Below are 20,056 nucleotides of genomic sequence, written 5' to 3' on the forward strand. Positions count from 1 at the left end.
CCCTGATGCCACACATTGTCCCCACATTATCCCCATCACCGGGTGCCCTCTCAGATCTGCCCAGCACGGGAAATGCTCGGTGCTGCACGGACCACAGGAACAGCCTGTTCCCACCGCTGCCTTTATTCAATAAGTTAACGCACACCGTCTCCAGCCCAGGCCGTGTTGCTCTTCTCACAACGAGGGAGCACAGAGCCAGCAGCAGCCCGTGCTCAGTTGGTGAGGGTGATCAGTGCTTCCACCACGTTGCCCATGTGCTCCCGCAGACTTCGCTCCGCAGCCGCCCGTGAGATCTCCATCTCATTCATCTGTGGGGAAACAGCCGCAGCTCAGCGCAGACGTGAGACCACCCCATGGAGCAGGGGGAGGGGTTGGCTCAGCTCATCGGGGACACCCCGCTGTGCAACCCCTGACATCTGGGACGCGCCGGAGCCAATTGCGCTTCCTCCCCTACTTACAATCAGCTCCAGGTCTTCTTTTTTGATGGTGACTTTGGCCAGCTCCTTCTCCCTGTAAGCAGAGGCAGAACCGCCCGGCAGTGGAGGGGCGGCTCCGTTCAGCCCCAGCCGCAGCAGTGGCTCCATGGCGGAGCACGGCACCCACGGGAGCCCCGCCCAGGGCAGCGGAGCAGGAACCGAGGCCGAGCCCGAACCGAGCGGGTCGGGGCCGCCCCGGAGCCACGTGTGTGTCGGTTACCTCTCCTGCTTCGCCTTCTGCTCGCGGGACCGCCGGTCTCCGATCACCGACATGGCCTAAGGGAACGAGCACGGTCACGGCGCGGCCCCGACCCGGCGCGTCCCCGAGCGGCGCCCGGCCCGCACCGTCTCCAGGTTGGAGCTCTGGATCTCCTTCTCCTCCGCGTAGTCCGTCACCCGCTCCAGGTCCGCCGCTCCGCTGTCGTGTTTCCGCGGTTTCTCGGCCGCTCTCCCCCCCGCCCCGTCGCTGCCCCCCCCGGAGCCGTTGGGCTCGGTCTCCAACTCCAGCTCCACATCCCCCTCGGCCGCCATTACGCCGCCCCCGGGCCTCACTTCCGGCGGAACCAGCGAGAGCGGGGAGGGAGGGGCGGGTGCGGGATAGAGCGGCACCAGCTGCGGCCGAGGGGACAGAGCGCCCCCTGCGGCCGCCCGTGTGTAATGAATGTACCGACCGTGGTACGTCACCGGTGTGTAACGCAAACCCGTGTGTTAACGCACCGTGTGCAATGAATGCACCGTGTGTAACGCACCGTGTGTAACGCACCGCCCCATGGGCCGCGTGTTCCCGCAGCCGCTGCACGAGGAGCCGCCGTTCAGCTCCGTTCAGCTCCGTTCAGTTCCGTTCAGCTCCGTTCAGTTCCGTTCAGCTCCGTTCAGCTCCGTTCAGCTCCGTTTCCGTTCCCCCCACGGGCCCCCCAGGACGCGGCTCCGCGCTTCGGGCCGCACCGGGCGACGCGGCAGCGCCCACGGGCGGGGGGTGACCCGTGTGAGCAGCGAGCAGCTGGCGGGGCGGGTCACAGCGCAATCCCTTAATCCCATCGGGACCAGATGAGCCTGGACGGGTCATGGCGGGCACGAGGGCGCGCGGCGTCCTGCGCTCAGTGCTGGGCCAGGTGCGAGCGGGGCAGCGGGCGGGGGTTCGGTTCGGTTCCGTTCGGTTCGGTTCCGTTCGGTTCGGTTCGGTTCGGTTCGGTTCGGTTCCGTTCGGTGCTGACCGCGCTCCCTCCAGCTGGGCTGCGGCTGCGGCCCCGGCCGGGGACTGCGCGCCTCCACCGGCACCCGCGTCCTCTACACCCTGCTGCACGTCCTGGCCTCCGCCGTGTGCTGCATCATGCTGTCCCGAACTGCGGCACGGGCCGTCAGGGAGAAGGTGAGAGAGGAACAGCAGGGAGTGATGTGGTATGGGGCTGCTGTGATATGGGGCCACTGTGATATGGGGCACTGTGATATGGGGACACTGTGATATGGGGCTACTGTGATATGGGGCTGCTGTTGTGTTTGACGGGTGCTGGAGGTGCTGTCACACCCCCCGACCCGTCGCTCTGTGCCCACAGATGCCGTTCTCGGGGTTGCTGTGCCAACACCTGCCCGGTGGCACGGACTGTGCGCAGCTCGTGGGCTCCTCGGCCGTCTACCGGGTCTGCTTCGGCACCGCCTGCTTCCACCTGGCGCAGGCTGCCCTGCTCCTCAACGTGCGCTCCAGCGCTGACTGCCGCGCTCAGATCCACAACGGGTGCGGGCTGGGACGGGCTGTGTGTGCTCTGGGGCTGCTCGGTGACACACAGCTGCATCTCCCTGACACTCGCTGCCCTGCAGGTTCTGGCTCCTGAAGCTGCTGGTGCTGGTGGGTCTCTGCGCCGCCAGCTTCTTCCTCCCTGAGGACAGCTTCATCCAAGGTGTGAGCCGCTCCCTGCCCAGGCCAGTGCTCACCTGTGGTGTCTTGGCAACAGCCTCATGCCGGCCTCATTGCTGCCCTCTCTCCCTGCAGCGTGGCACTATACAGGCGTCTGCGGTGGCTTTGCCTTCATCCTCATCCAGCTGGTGCTGATCACCGCCTTTGCTCACACCTGGAACAAGAACTGGTGAGTGCAAAATGGTTGGGTGGGTGCCCACATGCTGCCGGCTCTCATTACTCTCCTGGCAGGCTGACGGGCGCAGCGCAGGACAAGCGCTGGTACCTGGCTGTGCTGCTGGCCACCACCGCCTTCTACACCCTCGCCTCCGCTGCCTTCTCCTTCCTCTACAAGTACTACACCCACCCGGCCGCCTGCCAGCTCAACAAGGTGCTGCTCACTGTCAACGGCAGCCTATGCGGCATCATGTCCTTCATCTCCATCACCCCCTGTGTGCGGCTCAGTGAGTACCACATGGCATGACATGGCATAGCGTGTCAGTGCTGCCTGCTGCATTGCAGGGCTGGCTGCGTCTTGGGGCCAGGAGGGTGGCTGCAGACTCCCAGCTCAGCAGAAGCCGTGGGCACTTGTGGAGCGTGCAGCTCCCTGAGGCTCCCTCTGGCCCTGTGCTGTGCCCTGGTGCAGGGCTTTGGGCACAGGACCTGCCAAAGGGGGTGACTGGCACCCACACGGAGCCTCTAACCCCTCTCCTTGCAGAACAGCCACGGTCAGGGCTGCTACAGTCCTCGATCATCAGCTGCTATGTGATGTACCTCACCTTCTCTGCACTGTCCAGCCGTCCTCCAGAGAGAGGTGAGTGCTCCCACTGCCATGTGCAGCCAGCTGCTGAAGTGTGAGCTCGCTCTCACTTGAGCCTCCCTGCAGTGCTCTACAAGGGGCAGAACCTCACCGTCTGCTTCCCGGGCATCCAGCAGGACGAGCTGCAAACAGAGGACACCACAGTTGCCATCCTAGGAGCTGCCATCATGTATGCCTGCGTGCTCTTCGCATGGTGTGTGTGCCCACTGGCCCTTTCAGGGCACAGCATTCCTTCGGGAATGGGGGCTCTGTCTCTAGCCCACGGCATAGACAGTAGAGCTGGGGGTGTGCCCAAGGGCATGTATAGGTGGGCAGCCTGATGTCCCCAGGCCTAGCACAGCAGATCTGCTGCTGCTGTGATGATCCCAGGTGCCAGATCCAAGGGCGGGCAGGGGGCCTGCCATAGATCCTTGTGTCACACTTTTCTGGGTCTCTCTCGTGCACAGTAACGAAGCTTCCTATCTTGCTGAGGTCTTTGGGCCCCTCTGGATGGTCAAAGTCTACAGCTTTGAGTTTAAAGTGAGTACCCCCATCTGTGGCTCCTCCTGCCACAAACACCCAGATGCAGCACTCGGGGTCCTCCTGAGCCCCAGATCTGGCCCAGGGCCTGGGCACAGGAGGGTTTGTCCAGCCAAGCTGGGGATTTTCCTGTGTATACCCCACCTATGCTACTCCCCTGCAGCCAGACAGCCCTGGCTCAGTCCAGATGCTGTGGTGCTGTCCGAGCAGGGGCTGTAGTGGGGATGAGTGTCATAGGTCTCTGCCTTATCTCCTTTCGCCAAGTTGTTTCCCTGTCTGTCTCTGCAGAAACCCTCTTGTTGCTTCTGCTGCCCAGAGAAGATGGAGGAGGAGCTGAGAGGTGAGTGCAGCTGGGTGCCAGCAGGTCAGGGGGAGGCTGTAGTAACACAGCTGTAGTAACAGCCTTGGGTACCTGTGTCAGGTGCCAGAGGTGTTGATGAGGACAGTGTGCAAGAGCTGCCATCACCCTGCACTCCCTCAGGTGCTGCTCAGGAACAGACATGTGAGCAAGAGGAGGAGCCTGCAGGAGGACAATGCGTTTTCCAGGATGAGCGAGACCGTGTGGTCTACAGCTACTCTGCCTTCCACTTTGTCTTCTTCCTCGCCTCGCTTTATGTCATGATGACCCTCACCAACTGGTTCAGGTGGGATCTACGCTGCTTGCCACCCCATCATCCTTGCTCTGTTTGCCTATTGCTTATGTAGCACTCAGCGCAGGCTGCCCCAGCTGCTCTGTCACCCAGCCAGGTCTGACCCGGCTGCAGCCACCAGGTGCTCATCACCAGAGCAGACCAGTGTCTCTGACCTGGCCGTGTACTGGGTGAGCGCTGTGATCGCAGGCCTGCGCCGCTTCACCCAACAGCCTCTGCCAAAAGCAGCTGGTGCTGCCACAAGACAGGCTGAGGTCCATGGGGTTGGGGTCTGCAGAGCAGGCAGGACATGGCCACAGACATGCAGCAGCTGGGGCTGGGAGAGCCTGGCAGCTGCAGGTGATGCTGCATCCCACACATAACAGTATCTGCCCAGTACTCAGTGGCTGCCCTCTCCCTGCAGCTACGAGAGTGCAGTGCTGGAGACCACCTTCACACATGGCAGCTGGTCGACGTTCTGGGTGAAGGTGGCCTCGTGCTGGGCCTGTGTCCTGCTCTACCTGTGGCTGCTGCTGAGCCCTCTCTGCCTCCGTGGCTCCCCACAGCACCGTCGGAACAGCCCTGCCTTGCGCATTGTGCGGCGCCGACGTGCCCCACACCGCATCAGTGTCTCCACGTAGTCCCTGCCGGGATGGACTGTGCTTGGCCCCGTGCATGGCCCTTGCCGTGCCACGTGTCTGGGTCCTGGCCTCACGGGTCCCTCGACTGCTCCTCACCCCATGGCTGAGGAGAAGATGTCACCTGAGCACAGGGGGAGGACCCGGGAGGCAGCAGCTCTGCTGCACCAGCTCCAGGGACACGACCTGCACTGAGCTGAAGCCAACACGGGGCGATCCCGAGCCTGCCCAGGTGGCAGCTGCTCAGCTTCAGCTTCAGCTGCTGCTGCGCCCCCCTCCAGGCACGGGGGCAGCTCCTGCCCGGCTGCCCCCCTGCTGCCGTGGCCCGAGGCCCGCGGCGAGCAGCGCTCTGGTCTGTCTGCAGTGTCAGCTGAGCTGCCCGGCACTGCGGGTACTGTAAATAGCTCCATAAATATTTCTTTTTTAACACAAATCACTCATCTGACTCTTCGCCGCCTGTTCGCGGGGCTGGGCGCAGCCGGTGCCAGCAGCACCGCGGGGGAAGCCCCAGCTCCCGCAGCAGCTGCAGCTCCCGGGTCCGCAGCTCCCCGCGCGGGACAGGCCCCTCCCTGCGCCCGTTCGTGTCTCTGCGACCGAGCGCAGCCCCGCGGAGGACGGACAGACAGACGGACGGACAGACGGACGGACGGACGGACAGACAAACGGACGGACAGACAGACGGACAGACAGACGGACGGACAGACGGACAGACGGACAGACGGACGGACGGATGGACGGACAGACGGACAGACACCTCCTGCGGCGGCTGCTCCTGCCCAGAGCGATCCGAGAGGCGCCGGGGCGCGGTGTCCGTCGGGGCGCGGTACCGGCACGGCCGCAGGAATGTGGGCCGGCCCCGGGCCCCCGCCCCGCCCTCAGAGCAAACGCGGCGGTACCGCGCGGTTCTGCGCCCGACGGGGGCCCCGTGAGGCCGCAGCTCGGCCGGGTCCGGCCGCCCGGAGGAATCCCGACGGACAAGGTCCGGCGGCGCGGCCCCGTTTCCCCGCGCAGCGCTGCGGGCCGCCGTCCCGTTTCCCCCCCGGCCACGAAGGGACGCGGCTGCGGCAGCGGCTCCGGGACGCCGCGCAGGTAAAGGCGCGGGGCTCGGGGCGGCCGCGGGTTGTGCCGGCGGAGACAACGGGACTCTCCCCGCCAGGAGAACGCGCGGCTGCGGCTCGGCCTGATGCGCTCCGAGCCCGGAGTGCGCCGGCTGCGGGCGGAGCTGGAGCGGCGGGCGGGGGGCGAGGCGAGACCCCGGCCCCGGGCTGCGCTCCGGCCTTTCCCCGCCCCGCTGCGCACACGGGCGTCAGCCCAGGGACGGCCCCGCGCCGCCCGTAGGTCCAGGGAGGGCTCCGTCGTGCCGCGAACGCGGGCAGCCGTCGGGAAGCCCACGAGGATCCCGGCCCGCCGCTCCCCACCCGTTCCACACCGCTCCGTGACACCGCGCGCCCCGGAGTTGTCCCGGCGATTCCGGCACCCCCAGAAACGGGAGCGAAAGGACGCGGGCGGCCCCCGGTGTCGGCCTTGTCGTGAGGATCCCGTTTGTCCGCAGGGAGCAGCCGCCCTTCACAGGTTACATCGGGACGCTGCGGTACGTCGGGGCGTGCAGGGCGGGAGGCGGCGCGGGGGTCGGCCGGGATACGCTCCTCCCCGGTGCCGACCCGGCCTTAGGCCGCCGCGCTGGGCGGGTCGACGAATGGGATCCGACGGGAGAGCGACGGCAGCCAGCGCTCAGCCCTGCTGCCGGGGCCCCGGAGCGGTGAGCACCGGGGAAGGGTGGGAGGACGGCGGGGACGCTGCCGGTGAGACCCCCCCCACAAGCTGCCCTACAGCTCGGGGGCCGCAGCCGGGGACCCCCGCAGGCCCCAGTGCCGGCAGCGGCAGAGCCCCCCGGGAGCCCATCAACACCGACACCCCAACCCCGCAGCCCCGAGCCCCCGTTCGGCCCTGCGGCCCCCCCAGGTGAACCCACAGCCGGTGAGAGCTGAACGCACAGAGGTGCAGGAGCAGCTGCAGCCTCCTCCCCCCGCGCTGTGACGGGCCGGGCGGCTCCTCGTGCCCCCGGACAGCGCAGCCTCCAGCGGGGACTCGGCCTCACCCAGCGACGGCGGCAGCCGGGGCTCAGAGGACGCGTGTGCTGCCAGCCCCGCTCAGGACACGCAGGTCGGGCCCTGTCCGCCGCCCCACCCGACCCACGGGCTCAACGAGTTCCGAGGTGGCATCTCGTCCACGTTACGTAGCAGGTACCGGGGCTGCGGCAGAGGGGCTGGGATACGCGGGGTGGGGGCTGACGCTGCCTCGGGCAGGGGTGGACTTGCAGGTGAAGGAGCTGCCGGTGGACGGGGAGCAAAGCACGCTGCAGATGTGGGGCATCGCCGGGCAGGAGAGGCGAGGAGGGCAGCAGCTCCCACCCCCCGCAGTGCAGCCGGTCTCTGCTGCGGGCCCGGCCCCGCGCGGCCCCACGGGCGGTGACAGCCCGGCTCCAGGTACCGCAGCATCGGCCGCTCCTACTTCCCAAGGCCCACGGGCTGCTGCCCCTGTACCACGGCAGCTCCCACGGCAGCTTCCTCAGCGTCCGGCAGTGGATCGAGGACATCGAGGTACCGGGAGGAGTCAGCAGCCCCAGAGCCGGGCTGAGCAGCGTTATGTTGAACGGCCGGAGCCCGAGCCGCGTCCTGTTCCCGCAGGGCGTCGGGACCGCGGTGCCGCTCGTGTCGGTGGGCGATGAGAGCGACCTGCGGGCCGGGCTTCACAGCGCCCACGGACAGAGGCTGCCCACGGTGAGCGGCCCCTGGAGCCCGGCCCTGACTCCGGCCGCTGCCGCGAGACCGGCGCCAAGGGCGGCACCGACGCGGTGGAGGCTGCGCCGCGCATCGCCCGGTGACACGGAAACGGGGCGGGCGGGGCGTTGTGTGACACTTTGCGCCTCGGCCCCGCAGGGCGGGAAGCGAACGGCAGCTCCGGGCAGCGGCTCCCGCCCGGATCCCGGCACCGCCGCCCCAACGGCCGCCAGGAGCTGCGGGGACGGACCGGGAGCGGCACCTCCGAGCCCGGCGGTTCCCGGCCCCCACTACAGCAACTACCGGCACTACAGACACTGCAGCACCCGGCGCTGCCGTCACTGCGCTGCCGTCGTTCCGCCGTGCTCCCGGCTCGCTCCGTCCCGTGCTCCCGGTCCCGGTTCCGTTCACAGCCCGCAGCACCGATCGCCCCCCGCCCCGTCCCCGCGATGCCGCTCCCGCCCCCATCGCCCCCCGCCGCCGGTAGCACGGAGGAGGCCGCTCCCGCAGGGCTGCACCAGCTACTTTAATGGAGCCGGGCGGGGCGGCCGCGGGGCATCGCTCGGTGTCGCTCGTGGCCGCTCGTTACCGCGGTCCCGCCGCTACTTGGCGCCCTCCTTCTTCTGTTTCTGCTGCATTATCTCCGAGTCCCTGCGGGCAGCGCGGTTCGGTTCGGGCCGGGCTCGGTGCGCGGTGACCGCCCGGTGCCCCGCTCCGCCTCACCTCTGTTTCCGTGCGGCAGCGGACAGCCCGTCGTCGCGCCGTTTCCCCTTCCCGTTGTCGCTCTGCTTCTTCAGGTTCTTCTGCCGCGCCAGCTCGCGTTGGTTCCCGCCTGCACCGCGCGCAGCTCAGCCCGGCCCCGGGACAAGGCCGGGACAAGGCCAAGGCCCCGCGATAAGGCCCCGGTGCCCCAGTCGGAGCGCACGGAGCCGCCCCGTCCCTCCCCCGCCCCGCGGCGGTTCTGTTCGGTTCTGTTCGGTTCGGTCCCGGCCCGCCCGCACTCACGGGTCATGGTTCCGCTCGGTTCCGTTCGGTTCCGCTCGGTCCCGCCCTCCGCTCCGCCGCCACGTCCCGCACTTCCCCCGTTGGCCCCGCCCCCGCAGTTCCCTTTAAGGGACGGTCGCGGCCAATCGCCGCCCCGCGCCCGCCCCCCGCCGCCCTCCTATTGGCTCGCGGCGACGGCCCGGCCCCGCCTGATTGGCCGCGGGCTACGGCCGCCGTTCCGCCCGCGGGGGCGATGCCGGGAGCTACGGCGCAGGCGCGAGGAAACGCGGGGAGGGGGGGAAGCGGGAAGGGGGGGGGAGCGGGACGGAACCGGGTCAACCGTGCGGGCAGAGCGACCGGGAGCGACGAGTGCGGCCGGGCGGGGCGGGATCACACGCACCCGGGGTTCGGCGGCGGCGGCCGGTCCCGGGGCTCCTCGGCGGGGCGGGAGCGGCGCTTGGCCAGGCGGGACAGCTCCGCGTGCACCGGCTGCGGGGGACACGGGATGCAGCGGAGCGACCGCAGCGCTGCCCCGGCCCGGCCCGCACCACATTGTACCGCACATACCGCACATACCGCCCCGCATCACACCGCACACACCGCACACACCGCCCTGTACCGCACCTTGCTGGCCGGGTCCAGCTCCAGCGCCCTCCTGAGCGCACCCGCCGCCTCCTCGTCGCGTCCTTCCTCCGCCAGCAGCTGCGGGGCAATACCGGGCTCTGAGCGCGGGGCGCCGGGTCGCGGCGGGGCGGGCGGCGGCACCGCGGACCGACCTGTCCCCGGCGCAGCAGCGCGGTGCCGTTATCGGGGCTGAGCAGCAGCGCCGCCTCCACCGCCGCCAGCGCCTCCCCGCTCCTCCGGAGCCGCCGCGCCGCCGCCGCGCAGTTGTTGAGGCACTTGACGCGCTGCTCCCGCAGCTCCTCCTCGTGCGGCCCGGGGCGGTCGGCGCCGCCGCGCTCGGTTCCGGTTCCGGTTCCGGTCCCGTCCGGCCGCTCGTCGCCGGCTCCTTCGAGGGCGCTCAGCGCCAGCCGGTACGAGCGCAGCGCCGCCGCGAAGTCGCCCCGCGCGAAGTGGACGTTCCCGCGCTCCCGTTTCTGCGCCCCCAGCCGGATCCGGGCGGCGGGCGGCAGCCGCTGCGGGTCGGGGCCGTCGCGCGCGTCCAGCAGCGTCACCTCGAACAGCAGCGGCGCCTCGGGCGGCACGTCGGGCTCCCTGCGGGACCGACACCCGCCGTCCCCGCCGTCCCCGCCGTTCCCCATCCGCCCCGTCCCGCCGGTCGCCCCCGCCCTCGGCTCGTACCTGCCCGCGGGGCCGTAGCCGTAGGGGGAGGCGGCGAGGAAGAAGCAGACCTCCCCCGTCCGCATGGTGGGGACGCCGAGCTCCAGCGCCTGCGGGCACAAAGCGCGAGGCCGCGCTCCCCGCCCTGTCCGCGCCCCGCTCCCCGCCGACCCGCGCCGCCGACCTGCACGACGTCGCCCTGTCCCGGCACGAAGCTGAGCCGCGGGTCCCGCTCCACCACGGCGCCGTCCTGCAGCGCTCCCAGCACCTTCACCGACACCTCCTGGCCCGGTTCCGGGGCGCCGCCCGTCCCGTCCCGCACCACGCGCTTCCGCAGCAGCCGGTCCGCTACGGGCGGCGCCCCGTCACAGCCGCTCCGGCGTCGCCGCGGTCCCGCCACCCGCGGCCCGGCGCTCACCCGTCACCTCGCTCCAGCCCTCGGCGGCGAAGAGCGGCGCGAAGCCGTCGGGTCCCAGCGCCCCGAGCGCGTCCAGGCGCCGGTAGAAGAGCTGCTCCTCGTCGCGGCACGACGGCACCTCGATGGTGGTGTGAGGCGTGAGGAACCGGACCCGCTTGCCCCGGCCCGGGCCCCGCAGCCGCTCTCCCGCCCCCATCTCCCTCTCCGGGGAGCCGCCGGCCGAGGCTCCCCGCATCCCGGCCCGTCGCTCCGCCGCCCGCCCGCCGCAGCCAGCCGACCCCGGGCCGGGCGGGCCCGCGCTCCCCGCGTCTCGGTGGCGGCCGCCCGCAGCCCCCAGCCCGTTCCGGGCGCGCCGTCTCCGGCCCCGCGGAGCCGCGACTGCCCGGGCCCGCCCAGAGCCGGGGGCGCCGCCGAGCGCGTCCCGCCGCGCCGTTACCTAACGCCGGGAAGCCGCTAAGGGGATTAGCGGTGACGGCAAAAATAGCCGCTTCGGGACGAGCTCCGCCTAAGGGAGCCCCGCCGGAACCGGGCAGGGACCGCCCCGGGACCGCTCGGCGCAGGCAGACACGGGGTGAGAGCGGCTGCGGCCGGCGGCACCAGCCCGGCGGATTCGAGGGTACCGGGTCATCCGGGGCAGGAAGAGCCGCTCGGGGCTTTGGAACGGGGCAACAGACGGGGAGGTCTGTCGTGATCCGGGACGGTGGGGGGGGGGGGGGGGAAGCTCAGCACAGCAAGACCCGGCTCGGACAGGCAGCGGCTGCCGGTGCCAGGAGAGACCGGGAGCCCTCCGAGGCTCATCGCCTCCCTCCTTGCGCAGCACAGCGAGGCGATTCTTGCTATTCATTAGCAGGAGAAATAAGGGCAAACTGAAAGCTGAGCTCACCTCTAGAACCAGGCCCTAAAGGTTCACTGAGAGAAACTACTCACAATAGGAAGGTGTTGCTCAGAAAGCAGCAGCCTGACGTTACATTTAATGAGTCTCCAGGACAGGGACACATAAGTTTAAGGGGGTCATTTTATTGTTTCACTTCTCCAAATGTACAAAAAAAAAATTAGAAAATAACCCTACCCCACCCCCTCCCAAAGCACAAAACAAACCAGCCTGGGGAGCCCCACAACAGTGCAGCTGAGGGGCGGCAGGAAATTAAACAGAACTAGACACAGCAGCTGGAGCCCCTCAGCCCTCGTAGTCACCGGTTCTCCACAATCCAGAACTGGCCCCAGTCTGCCCAGTGCTTCCCCAATTCACACAGAGCCCATCCCGATAAGATGGTGAGCAGGTACTTTACAAATCCTCCTTTGCCTTCTTCTTGGATTTCTTGGCTTTATCTTCCTCCTGCAGCACAGGAGTGTTGGTTGCCTCCCGCTTCAAGTAGCTGATGAAGTCACTCACTTCTCTGCCACCCTGCAGGATACACAAGGCAGTGAGGCACAGCCTGTCCTCACTGTGGACTTTGCCTTTGCTAGGAGAGGGTTCAGGTGCCATCCAGGTGACCAAACCAACTGCAAGCAGAACTCTCTCCTGTGGGTCTGCAGCACGCGGCAGAACATTCCCAGCAGGTACCCAGCGTTATTTGGAAACCTGGATTCCACCTCATCACTCCACAAAGCCCCAGGAGTTGCGTGACACTCACCTCATACTTCTTTGGACTTTGCTTCTTGCCAGCTGGAGCAAAGTAGATGGTGGGGAAGCTAAGGAAAGAGAACAGATGTCTGAGCTCAGGATGTGCTGCTTTATTCAGCCTCTGTCCTTCCAGACCATCTCCGAGAGAACCTGCAACCTTGCTCTAGTTGCACATGGCAACAAGCTTAACCAGCTCTTAAGCCAGTACGTGCAGCATCCAAAAGCCTCGTCTTATCTGCACAGCTGGCTGAGCACAACTACAGTCACATTTGCTAGCTTTCAGAAAAGCAATTCCAGTGTTATTTCTGCACCACTGAGACCAGAATCACAGGAAGTTTGAGAAAGAGTTCAGTGAGACAAGCTTTTAGGTGTGGCCAGGACACCAGAGGAGCAGAACAGATGCATGTAATCCCCTGTCCATACCCCCGTTCTCCCCAGGAACCTTTCAGATCTTCCATAGAAGATGCTGGTCAGAGACGAAAGCCTGAAGTCGTGTCCACTGACACAGTGGTCTAACAGAAGCAGTACCTACCCTCTGACTTCATATGGCGAAGGCACATCATTGGCTGTAGCATCCATTTTGGCAATGACAATATTGGGATCTTTACTGAGCTGTTGAAAGAGCACATTAATAACCAATCCATAGCACCACCACTCTAAACATAATCTGATAGAAGGATAATGGTGTCATGCATGGTCCTTACGAGACTATCATCAGAGGGAAAAGACCCAAAAAGGAACTTTTCCACCCGAGGACAGTCACTAAATAAGGTAATATTGATGTGCCACCGCAAAACCAGCAGTTACTGCCACACTCCAGATCCCGCCAATGCATTTCTGCATTGACAGGGGATGGCAAACATTGAAGTCCTCAGGGAGGCACAGTTATACCATTACACTATAAAGATTGGAGAGACGGAATATGCAGAACTGTAAATGACAGCTTTGCAGCGCTAAACACTTGCAGTAGAGACTCTGACTTACCTTCTCTCCCAGCTCTTTGTATTTGGGCTCCAGATTCTTGCAGTGGCCACACCAGGGTGCGTAAAACTCTATCAGGACATCTTTGTCTTCTGCATTAACAATTTCGTCAAAGTTCTCAGCAACCACCACCTAAAAGAGTTTGATCGCACAAAGTTTGGGTTTTTAACTCAGCCGTGAGGCAGTACCATGACATGTCATGCCCCAGAAAGCCTGGCCTCCCACTGCATCTACACAGCGAGCACCAAACAGTCCAAACACGCAGCTCTTCACCAAGCTGCAGCATCATGAACAAGTAGGCAAAAGCCCATGAGAAGATACTGGCACCACCTGCAAGCGAGTTTTGGACACTGTAACACTGCAGAAAAAAGGCAGAATAATTTATTTCTTAGTCCCAGCAAGCTCCAGGCTAAAGAACAAGTTGCTGAGCTCATCCCAACCCACACGTAAATAAGCAGTGCATTTCACTCCTGTCTAAGACCTTCATCTGAACATAAAGCCATGGGAATACTTTCCTTCAGGGCAGATTCTAGTGGGATGAACAAGCAGTAGGAATTAAGCCATTATCCTAAGCTGATGAGATGACCACGTAAGACTTCAGGAACTGAGCAGCTGTGACCAGCTTCAAAGCCATCCCATGGGGGAGGCACAAGTCAAGACAGCAAAATCCTTGTAAATCTCAATGATCCTGCACTTGCAGAGAGTATCAAGTAGCTCATGCAGGAGTTACTATGCTGAGAAAAAAGTATGAAATCCAAACTGTGAGCTGGGTTTCTTTAGTTCTGAAGTGCAGCATAAAAGGGAATTAATAATTTTTCTGTAACACAGCACAAGCTTCTCAAGGTGCCACAAGTACACTTGGAGCAAGGGCTGTTTGCATATGCTGCCATACGACTAGAAGCTGCTGCTGAAGTGGTTTTTTTTCCCCACTAGCAGCAGCTTTTGCCTCCCCTGATAAAACACTCACCTTCACAGGGCCATCATTGTTTTCAGGGACAGGCTCCGATTTCAGGTACTTTTTCAAGTTGCCACCGAAGTAATCATGCAAGAATCTCTCCAGAGCCTTTCCATCACGGCTGAAAGCAAAGTGACATTTTATAGCCGCTGTGACACATACAGGATGAGAGATGAAAACATTCAAGGCTGATTTAACCTCCTTCCACCCACACAACAGATGCCACCTGCATCTGTGAGAGCACCACTCTGGGGCCAGCTTAGAAGAACCCAGAACAAGCACAACAGACCCCTCTAAAGCTTTGGCAGGAGCCGGGGTGCACGTTTCATTCTAGGTTTTAGGCCTTGAGAGCACCCTTAAATTTCTTCTCTTCTAAAGGAATGCACAGATATTCCCATCCACGCCCCTTACTGAATATTATTTCCTAAGCAGACACTACACAAAGTTACAGAATTAAACTGAAGATTTTTAAAGACAGGACAGACTGGAAGCACTCTAGAAGGCAAGAAAGCACACGGGACAACTAAGAATCTTTCTGACCCAGAAGTCATTTCTTCCAGCAGAAAGACCGAGCTTTCCTATTTCCTCCAAGCTAATGAACAATTATCTGGGTCAGACTCCCAGACCCAGGTCTACCAGACCCAGGTCTATGAAGCAAGAAGCAACACTGCTAACATTCAAAAACTTACGAGAATTCTTCCTGCATGACATATTTATCTCCTTTAGCTGTTCTGATGGCAACAACAGGAGCTTCACCCACACTGTTGTCTAGACCAAATTCTGACAGCTCATGGCCAAAAGTTTTCCGGCTAGCAACAGCAAATGACAGTTTGTGACCTGCATCCAAGAATTTCTTTGCAATCATCATAACTCTGGAAAAAAAGAAAGACAAAAAACAACAAAGTGTGATTCCTTGGAACACTACCTTCCACATGAGGAACACACCAGACAAGGAATTCAATGGTGTGGTGTGAAGCGATGCATTCCACACAGGCAAGTCCTGTAGAAAGAGAGCTAACAAGCAAAGCAAACTTGTTTATTTTGAATACAGTCTAAGCAAATATCAGATGTGCTTTTTTTTTTTTTTCTTAAACCTATCAGCTTGATCACCGAGGAATACAAAGAATAGAATATCACATAACTTTACCAAAGACATTTCAGTTTAAAATCTAAGGACTAGGTAACTGAAAGCAAGTAGGTGGGGCTTCAAACAAGCACCTTGAGTTCAGCAGGCAGCAGTCAGCAGAGTACTCTTGATTAGAAACCCAGTGGCGATTTTTCTGGGGGAGAACAAATCCCATACAGACAGAAGAAACTCTTAAGTTGAACTACAGAACACCACCAATACAGGGATCGAGTGAGAGAGGCAGATAACACTAACTCAGCCACTACGTACCGGTTGCGCCAGTAGTTTGAGCCCTTTGCATTTTTCTCATAGTCCACATCATAGTATGCCACCAGCAAGTCCTTCCCTTGGATCAAGTCTTTGTTGTCTTCAGTCATATGCGGACAGATACCAAAGCTACCAATGAGACAGAGGTTAGCAGCTTTGACTTCACTGTTCGAATTCCATCACATCCCAGGAAAGGTCTCAATACAGCACGTTCTTGATTCCCACCCAAGAATGCTTAATATCAGTAACCAGTATGACACAAAAACATTTTGCCCATTCACACCCAGCCACAATTTCAATTAATGCATCTGACCTAAGGTTTAAGACTGCATACTTCTCAAGAAGTATGTATTTCTTTTAAACAGAAACCTGGTTGCTTGAATATAGAGAACAGATGTCAACAGCCACAACAGTATTTCCAGAAAGAAGGGAGATAGCCCAAAGGAAACAGTGTAAGCAAGGCAGACCTTTTGGATACAGAAGTGGCAGCTACACTTGGTGGAGAAAATGTTCTGGCAGGATGGAACCCAACTTGGGACAGACTCTAGACTATCACATTGTCCAGCAAGAAATCACTCACATATTCTCCTGGATAAATTTCTTGATCTTTGCACTGGTGACTTTGTCTTCAGTGTACTTGACAGTGCTGTCCTCAAACTTGTTTGCCAGCCGGGAAGGTCGGAATAGGACTACACCCCTGAGAGGAAGCAGATACCATCAATTAGTTCAAAGCATTCCTAGGCTTTCAAAGGGCAGCAGCTCAATGAGACTTTAGCCTCCACTAACCACCCTCGTTCAACATCCAGAGACACAGCAAAGATGACTAGTCTCTCCGCAGTGCTACTACACCAGATCTACTTGCCACGCTGTTTCTCATTATTCAGACAAGCCATGGCCTCCAGCAATGAGAAACTAGAAAGAGCATAAGCAATGGGAAGGCAAAACACCTATTGAGACACTTCCCACCTGGAGGGGGACACTAATTCTCTAGGTCCTGCAACTGTTCTATGATACCCAAACACTCCTACACACACACAGTAACAGCTGGGAACACAACAATACCTTACTATATGCTCAGAAGGTTATTGACTGGAATTATTTTGTTCCAATTGCCATAAAAAAATATCTTTAAGAACTTACTCTCCATCTTCCTCATACTTCTGCACCAGCTGCTCCTCACTGGTGTGTGCAAAACGGTAGTTGTCCCTTAAGTTGTTGGCAGCTTTCATGAATTCAGAATAAGCATCACTGGAAGCATCTCTAAAGAAGCCTGCAGAAGAAAGACAGATGGTGACCTCGAACCAACTTAGCAGCAGTTACTGTGCAGCTCATCATTTGTCTTTACAGTGCATCAAAAGCTGTCTTCTGAATCACAGACCCTGGTTTTTGACAGTTTCTCCCATTTCTAGTGGAACACTTTTTGCACTCCTTCTCTTCCACCAGCAGCGAGTTACTCAAGAATCAGTCGTTCAGCTAAAAGAGAACTATCTGCTGAGCACTACAATTTCCATTTGCTGTCACACGTGACACTATTAATGGTAGCAACAGTCAATGGTACATAACGGGAATAAGTTCAGGAGTGCTGATCACTACTCAGCCCATTTCATTTGTATGGTGATGCCTGACCTGCACAAAGGAAAGCTGCTATTACCACTCAAACCATGACTGGAGGATAAAGGGATGATAAATACTATCATAGCAGGATTTCTAGAAATCCAAAGCTACCTCTTGTCAGTCAGCCAAAAGAGCAACAAGCTTAAAAAAAAAAAAGACTCTACAGTTCCAGGAGCTCTGAAAGGCGTCAAACAGTCAAAGAGCCACAGGAGAGAAGAAAAGTTGGACTAAATCCCCAGAGGTCACCAAGTCCAATCTCCTCAAAGCAGAGCCAGCTTCAAAGTCAGGTCAAGTTGCTCAGAACTTTTTCCAAACGAGTTTTGAAAGATCTCCAAGATTGAAAGTCTTGAAACATCTCTGATCACTTGCTTCTGTTTTTTCCTTCCTGACATTAAAGTCTTTTTTCCCCTGACATCCACCTGGAACTTCCCTTACTACACTTTAGGTTACTGCCTCTTTTCACAGCACATTCACAACAGGTCTTCCAGAGTCAAGTGTACGTTCATTTAAATTCCGCACTGATTCTACTCACCAACTACAGAAGCATCTTTATCACCGATGAATTTCTCAAAATCAGCCACAGAACTGAGAGCCACTGAAGCAGGTCCCGCCTGTTTCTTGAGATGACTGACAATTCCATCTTAAAATAAAGGTCAAACAATTAAGGGGATCCACCCAAAGCTCGACAAGATACTTTTCAAGTTCCCTGAAACAAAACCTATTTCTGACAACTCTTCTACCAGGTCCCAAACCAAATGGCCCAACAGTGACACAATAAACATGGTACGTACTGGAAGTTTCTCATCACCTTTTCTTCACCTTCATTGCACTGAAAACTATCTTAGAAATGCAGTTTTTCATAGCACTGCCCTGCTAAAAATTATTTTTTTCAACGCTCTCATACCAAGAGCTGCACACGTGTTGCTAATGTGGTACAGAACACTACACTGTGGAAAATGATTCACTACATGAAAAACTGATAGGGAGACAACACCTTCTCACTGCAACCAAAGGAGTTCAGAGATTAGTTACTTGTAAGTTAACGGTATAAGATCCTCCCCTGAAGCATTTTTCACGTACTACCCATCAAGGACACTATGCTTTAAATATAATCTGGAAAACTTTACCTATAAGGGAGAGTTTTAAGTGCTACTAAGCACCCAGCACTCTCCCAACAGAAAGAGTTCTGAGAAGGGCAAAGGTGTGCATATGAAGGGAATAATTACTTGTACCTGTCAATACGTTTCACACTCCTGAAACAAAGTCTGTTCTGTGTGGGACTCCCTTCTAGTGCTATTTCAGCAAGATGCAGACAGATGCTGACAAGCTCTCACCTGCTGTCCTGGGTCCATCATAGGTTCCTGACTCTTCCCCATCTCGAAAAATCTTCAGGGTGGGATATCCACTGACTCCATACTTGTTACACGTGTTTGAATTTGCTGTACAGTCAACCTAAGAGAAAAGAAATATTGCTACTCAGAGACTTTACAACCCAAACAAAAGCAGCTTTGCCACTGCACACATTATCGCATATAAACTGGAAGACTGAAGGGCTTAGAAACTCTCACATGCTTTTAACCAGGGCTGGGTTCCTTCCACATAAAATGTAAAGATCTGAGAAACATCTGTGAAATCAGAAGCCAGGCCCAACACGAAACCAAACAGGTGACGTGGTACAGACTGACACTGAGAAATCAATACTGCAGAGAATGTAACAGATGTAACAGCGTGGTTGCATAGAAAAGATTTGAGGAAATGCACGGGAAACTAAGTAAGTAGTTGCAACTTTGAGATGCATTCCCCGTAAGAATATTAGTAAGGGCAGATTCTTGTTGATGAGAGAATTCCCAGGAATCAACCACTCTTAGCACCTTATCAACACCGAAGGTTTCTGCAACAGCTGAAGCAAACAGAAGTCTGTAGGAATCCACGCCAACTTCCCATAAGGAAAGCAGCTGACTCTTATTTAACAAAATCATGCAAGTTTTGAGGTAGAAAAGGTGGCTCTTCAGCAAAGTTCCTTACTGTGTAAGGCAAGGTAAAATACCACAGCTACTTCGTACGGTAATTCTTGGATTGAGGCCGCCCAGCTGCCGGTCGGCTCCCCCCATCAGAGCCCCCTCCCAGACAGCGGCACGGCCCATCTACAGCCTCACAGCAACCGCAGCCCTCGGGACGAGGCCGGACCCAGATACTTGAGTCCTCAAGGAGCTGCAGCTCACCCCGGCTCTGAGCCCCGCACAGCCCGGCAGAGGCTGCAGTAACAGTAATGCAGCCCCTCCGCCCGCTGCACCGAGCCGCCCCCCCTCACCTTCACGAGCGGGACGATCCCCTTCAATCTGGTGGCGGCCGCCTCGTACTCCGGCGCCAGCCGCTTACAGTGCCCGCACCTGGGGGGGAACAGGAGGAGGAGGAGGAGGAGGGGTCAGTTCCGCCATGACGCACCGCTCAGTTCCGCCATGACGCCCCGTTCCGCCCCGTTCCGCCCCGCGCTGCCCCCCGGGCCCGGCCCGGCCGCCCCTCACCAGGGCGCGAAGAACTCCACGAGCACCAGCCCCGGGCGCTCGGCCAGGCCGCTCTCGAAATCGGCGTCGCTGAGCTCCACCACGTCGGAGGCGCCGGCGGAGAGAGCGACAAACGGGAGGAGCAGCAGCAGAGCGGCGGGAGGCGGCCGGGACACGGACACGGACATGGCGGCACCGCGCGGCGCTGCGCTCCCTCCTCGGCGGCGGCGGCGGCTGAACAGGAGCCGGGGGCCGCAGGCCGGAAGTCCCGCCTCCGCAGCCGGATCTGCCGTGTGGCAGCTCCCCATTGGGCGCCGCGCGTTACGTCACGAGAGCCGGGACCAATGGGATGACGAACAGGGCGGGCGGGGAACGGCAGCGTCTGCCCCGCCCCCGAGGGACGATGGGACACGGAGCGGGACGGGACGCGGGAGGGAGACGGGAACGGGGCGATGATAGGGGATATGGGATATGGGATAGGGGATAGGGGATAGGGGATATGGGATAGGGGATATGGGATAGGGGATAGGGGATATGGGATAGGGGATA

The 20,056-nt window shown here is 60.0% G+C and overlaps 5 protein-coding genes across 6 annotated transcripts; 1 reads left to right on the forward strand and 4 right to left on the reverse strand.

The window, feature by feature from the left end:
• Positions 1-102: 102 nt before the first annotated feature.
• Positions 103-1,105, reverse strand: HYPK (huntingtin interacting protein K). Its single transcript, XM_015873436.2, has 4 exons — positions 822-1,105; positions 697-752; positions 459-510; positions 103-308 (listed from the first exon to the last, which is right to left on the reverse strand). The coding sequence occupies exons 1-4, from the start codon at positions 1,005-1,007 to the stop codon at positions 213-215; spliced, it is 390 nt and encodes a 129-aa protein (XP_015728922.1). The 5' UTR covers positions 1,008-1,105; the 3' UTR covers positions 103-212.
• A 58-nt stretch (positions 1,106-1,163) lies between these two features.
• Positions 1,164-5,409, forward strand: SERINC4 (serine incorporator 4). 2 transcript variants are annotated; one of them, XM_015873433.2, is made up of 12 exons: positions 1,164-1,588; positions 1,705-1,845; positions 2,030-2,208; positions 2,292-2,371; positions 2,464-2,557; positions 2,620-2,831; positions 3,086-3,181; positions 3,254-3,380; positions 3,634-3,706; positions 3,995-4,046; positions 4,188-4,350; positions 4,760-5,409. In XM_015873433.2, exons 1-12 carry the CDS (start codon positions 1,541-1,543, stop codon positions 4,974-4,976), a joined length of 1,482 nt encoding a protein of 493 aa, XP_015728919.1. In that variant the 5' UTR covers positions 1,164-1,540; the 3' UTR covers positions 4,977-5,409. The 2 variants fall into 2 exon arrangements, with proteins under 2 accessions (XP_015728919.1, XP_015728920.1); XM_015873434.2 differs by having other exon boundaries at positions 3,254-3,356.
• Positions 5,410-8,257: 2,848 nt separating this feature from the next.
• Positions 8,258-8,858, reverse strand: SERF2 (small EDRK-rich factor 2). The gene is made up of 3 exons (XM_015873437.2): positions 8,759-8,858; positions 8,477-8,585; positions 8,258-8,404 (listed from the first exon to the last, which is right to left on the reverse strand). Exons 1-3 carry the CDS (start codon positions 8,763-8,765, stop codon positions 8,356-8,358), a joined length of 165 nt encoding a protein of 54 aa, XP_015728923.1. The 5' UTR covers positions 8,766-8,858; the 3' UTR covers positions 8,258-8,355.
• A 97-nt stretch (positions 8,859-8,955) lies between these two features.
• Positions 8,956-10,684, reverse strand: LOC107318971 (peptidyl-prolyl cis-trans isomerase FKBP8-like). Its single transcript, XM_015873435.2, has 6 exons — positions 10,437-10,684; positions 10,203-10,366; positions 10,040-10,128; positions 9,514-9,952; positions 9,362-9,439; positions 8,956-9,226 (listed from the first exon to the last, which is right to left on the reverse strand). Exons 1-6 carry the CDS (start codon positions 10,669-10,671, stop codon positions 9,128-9,130), a joined length of 1,104 nt encoding a protein of 367 aa, XP_015728921.1. The 5' UTR covers positions 10,672-10,684; the 3' UTR covers positions 8,956-9,127.
• Positions 10,685-11,433: 749 nt separating this feature from the next.
• PDIA3 (protein disulfide isomerase family A member 3) lies at positions 11,434-19,772 on the reverse strand. Its single transcript, XM_015873449.1, has 13 exons — positions 19,529-19,772; positions 19,315-19,393; positions 18,338-18,455; positions 17,536-17,643; positions 16,530-16,659; positions 15,970-16,086; positions 15,393-15,518; positions 14,686-14,868; positions 14,009-14,117; positions 13,045-13,173; positions 12,593-12,672; positions 12,071-12,128; positions 11,434-11,841 (listed from the first exon to the last, which is right to left on the reverse strand). The coding sequence occupies exons 1-13, from the start codon at positions 19,693-19,695 to the stop codon at positions 11,722-11,724; spliced, it is 1,524 nt and encodes a 507-aa protein (XP_015728935.1). The 5' UTR covers positions 19,696-19,772; the 3' UTR covers positions 11,434-11,721.
• Positions 19,773-20,056: the final 284 nt, after the last annotated feature.

The sequence above is a fragment of the Coturnix japonica genome, chromosome 10, assembly GCF_001577835.2.
Source record: "Coturnix japonica isolate 7356 chromosome 10, Coturnix japonica 2.1, whole genome shotgun sequence".
NCBI lineage: Eukaryota > Metazoa > Chordata > Aves > Galliformes > Phasianidae > Coturnix > Coturnix japonica.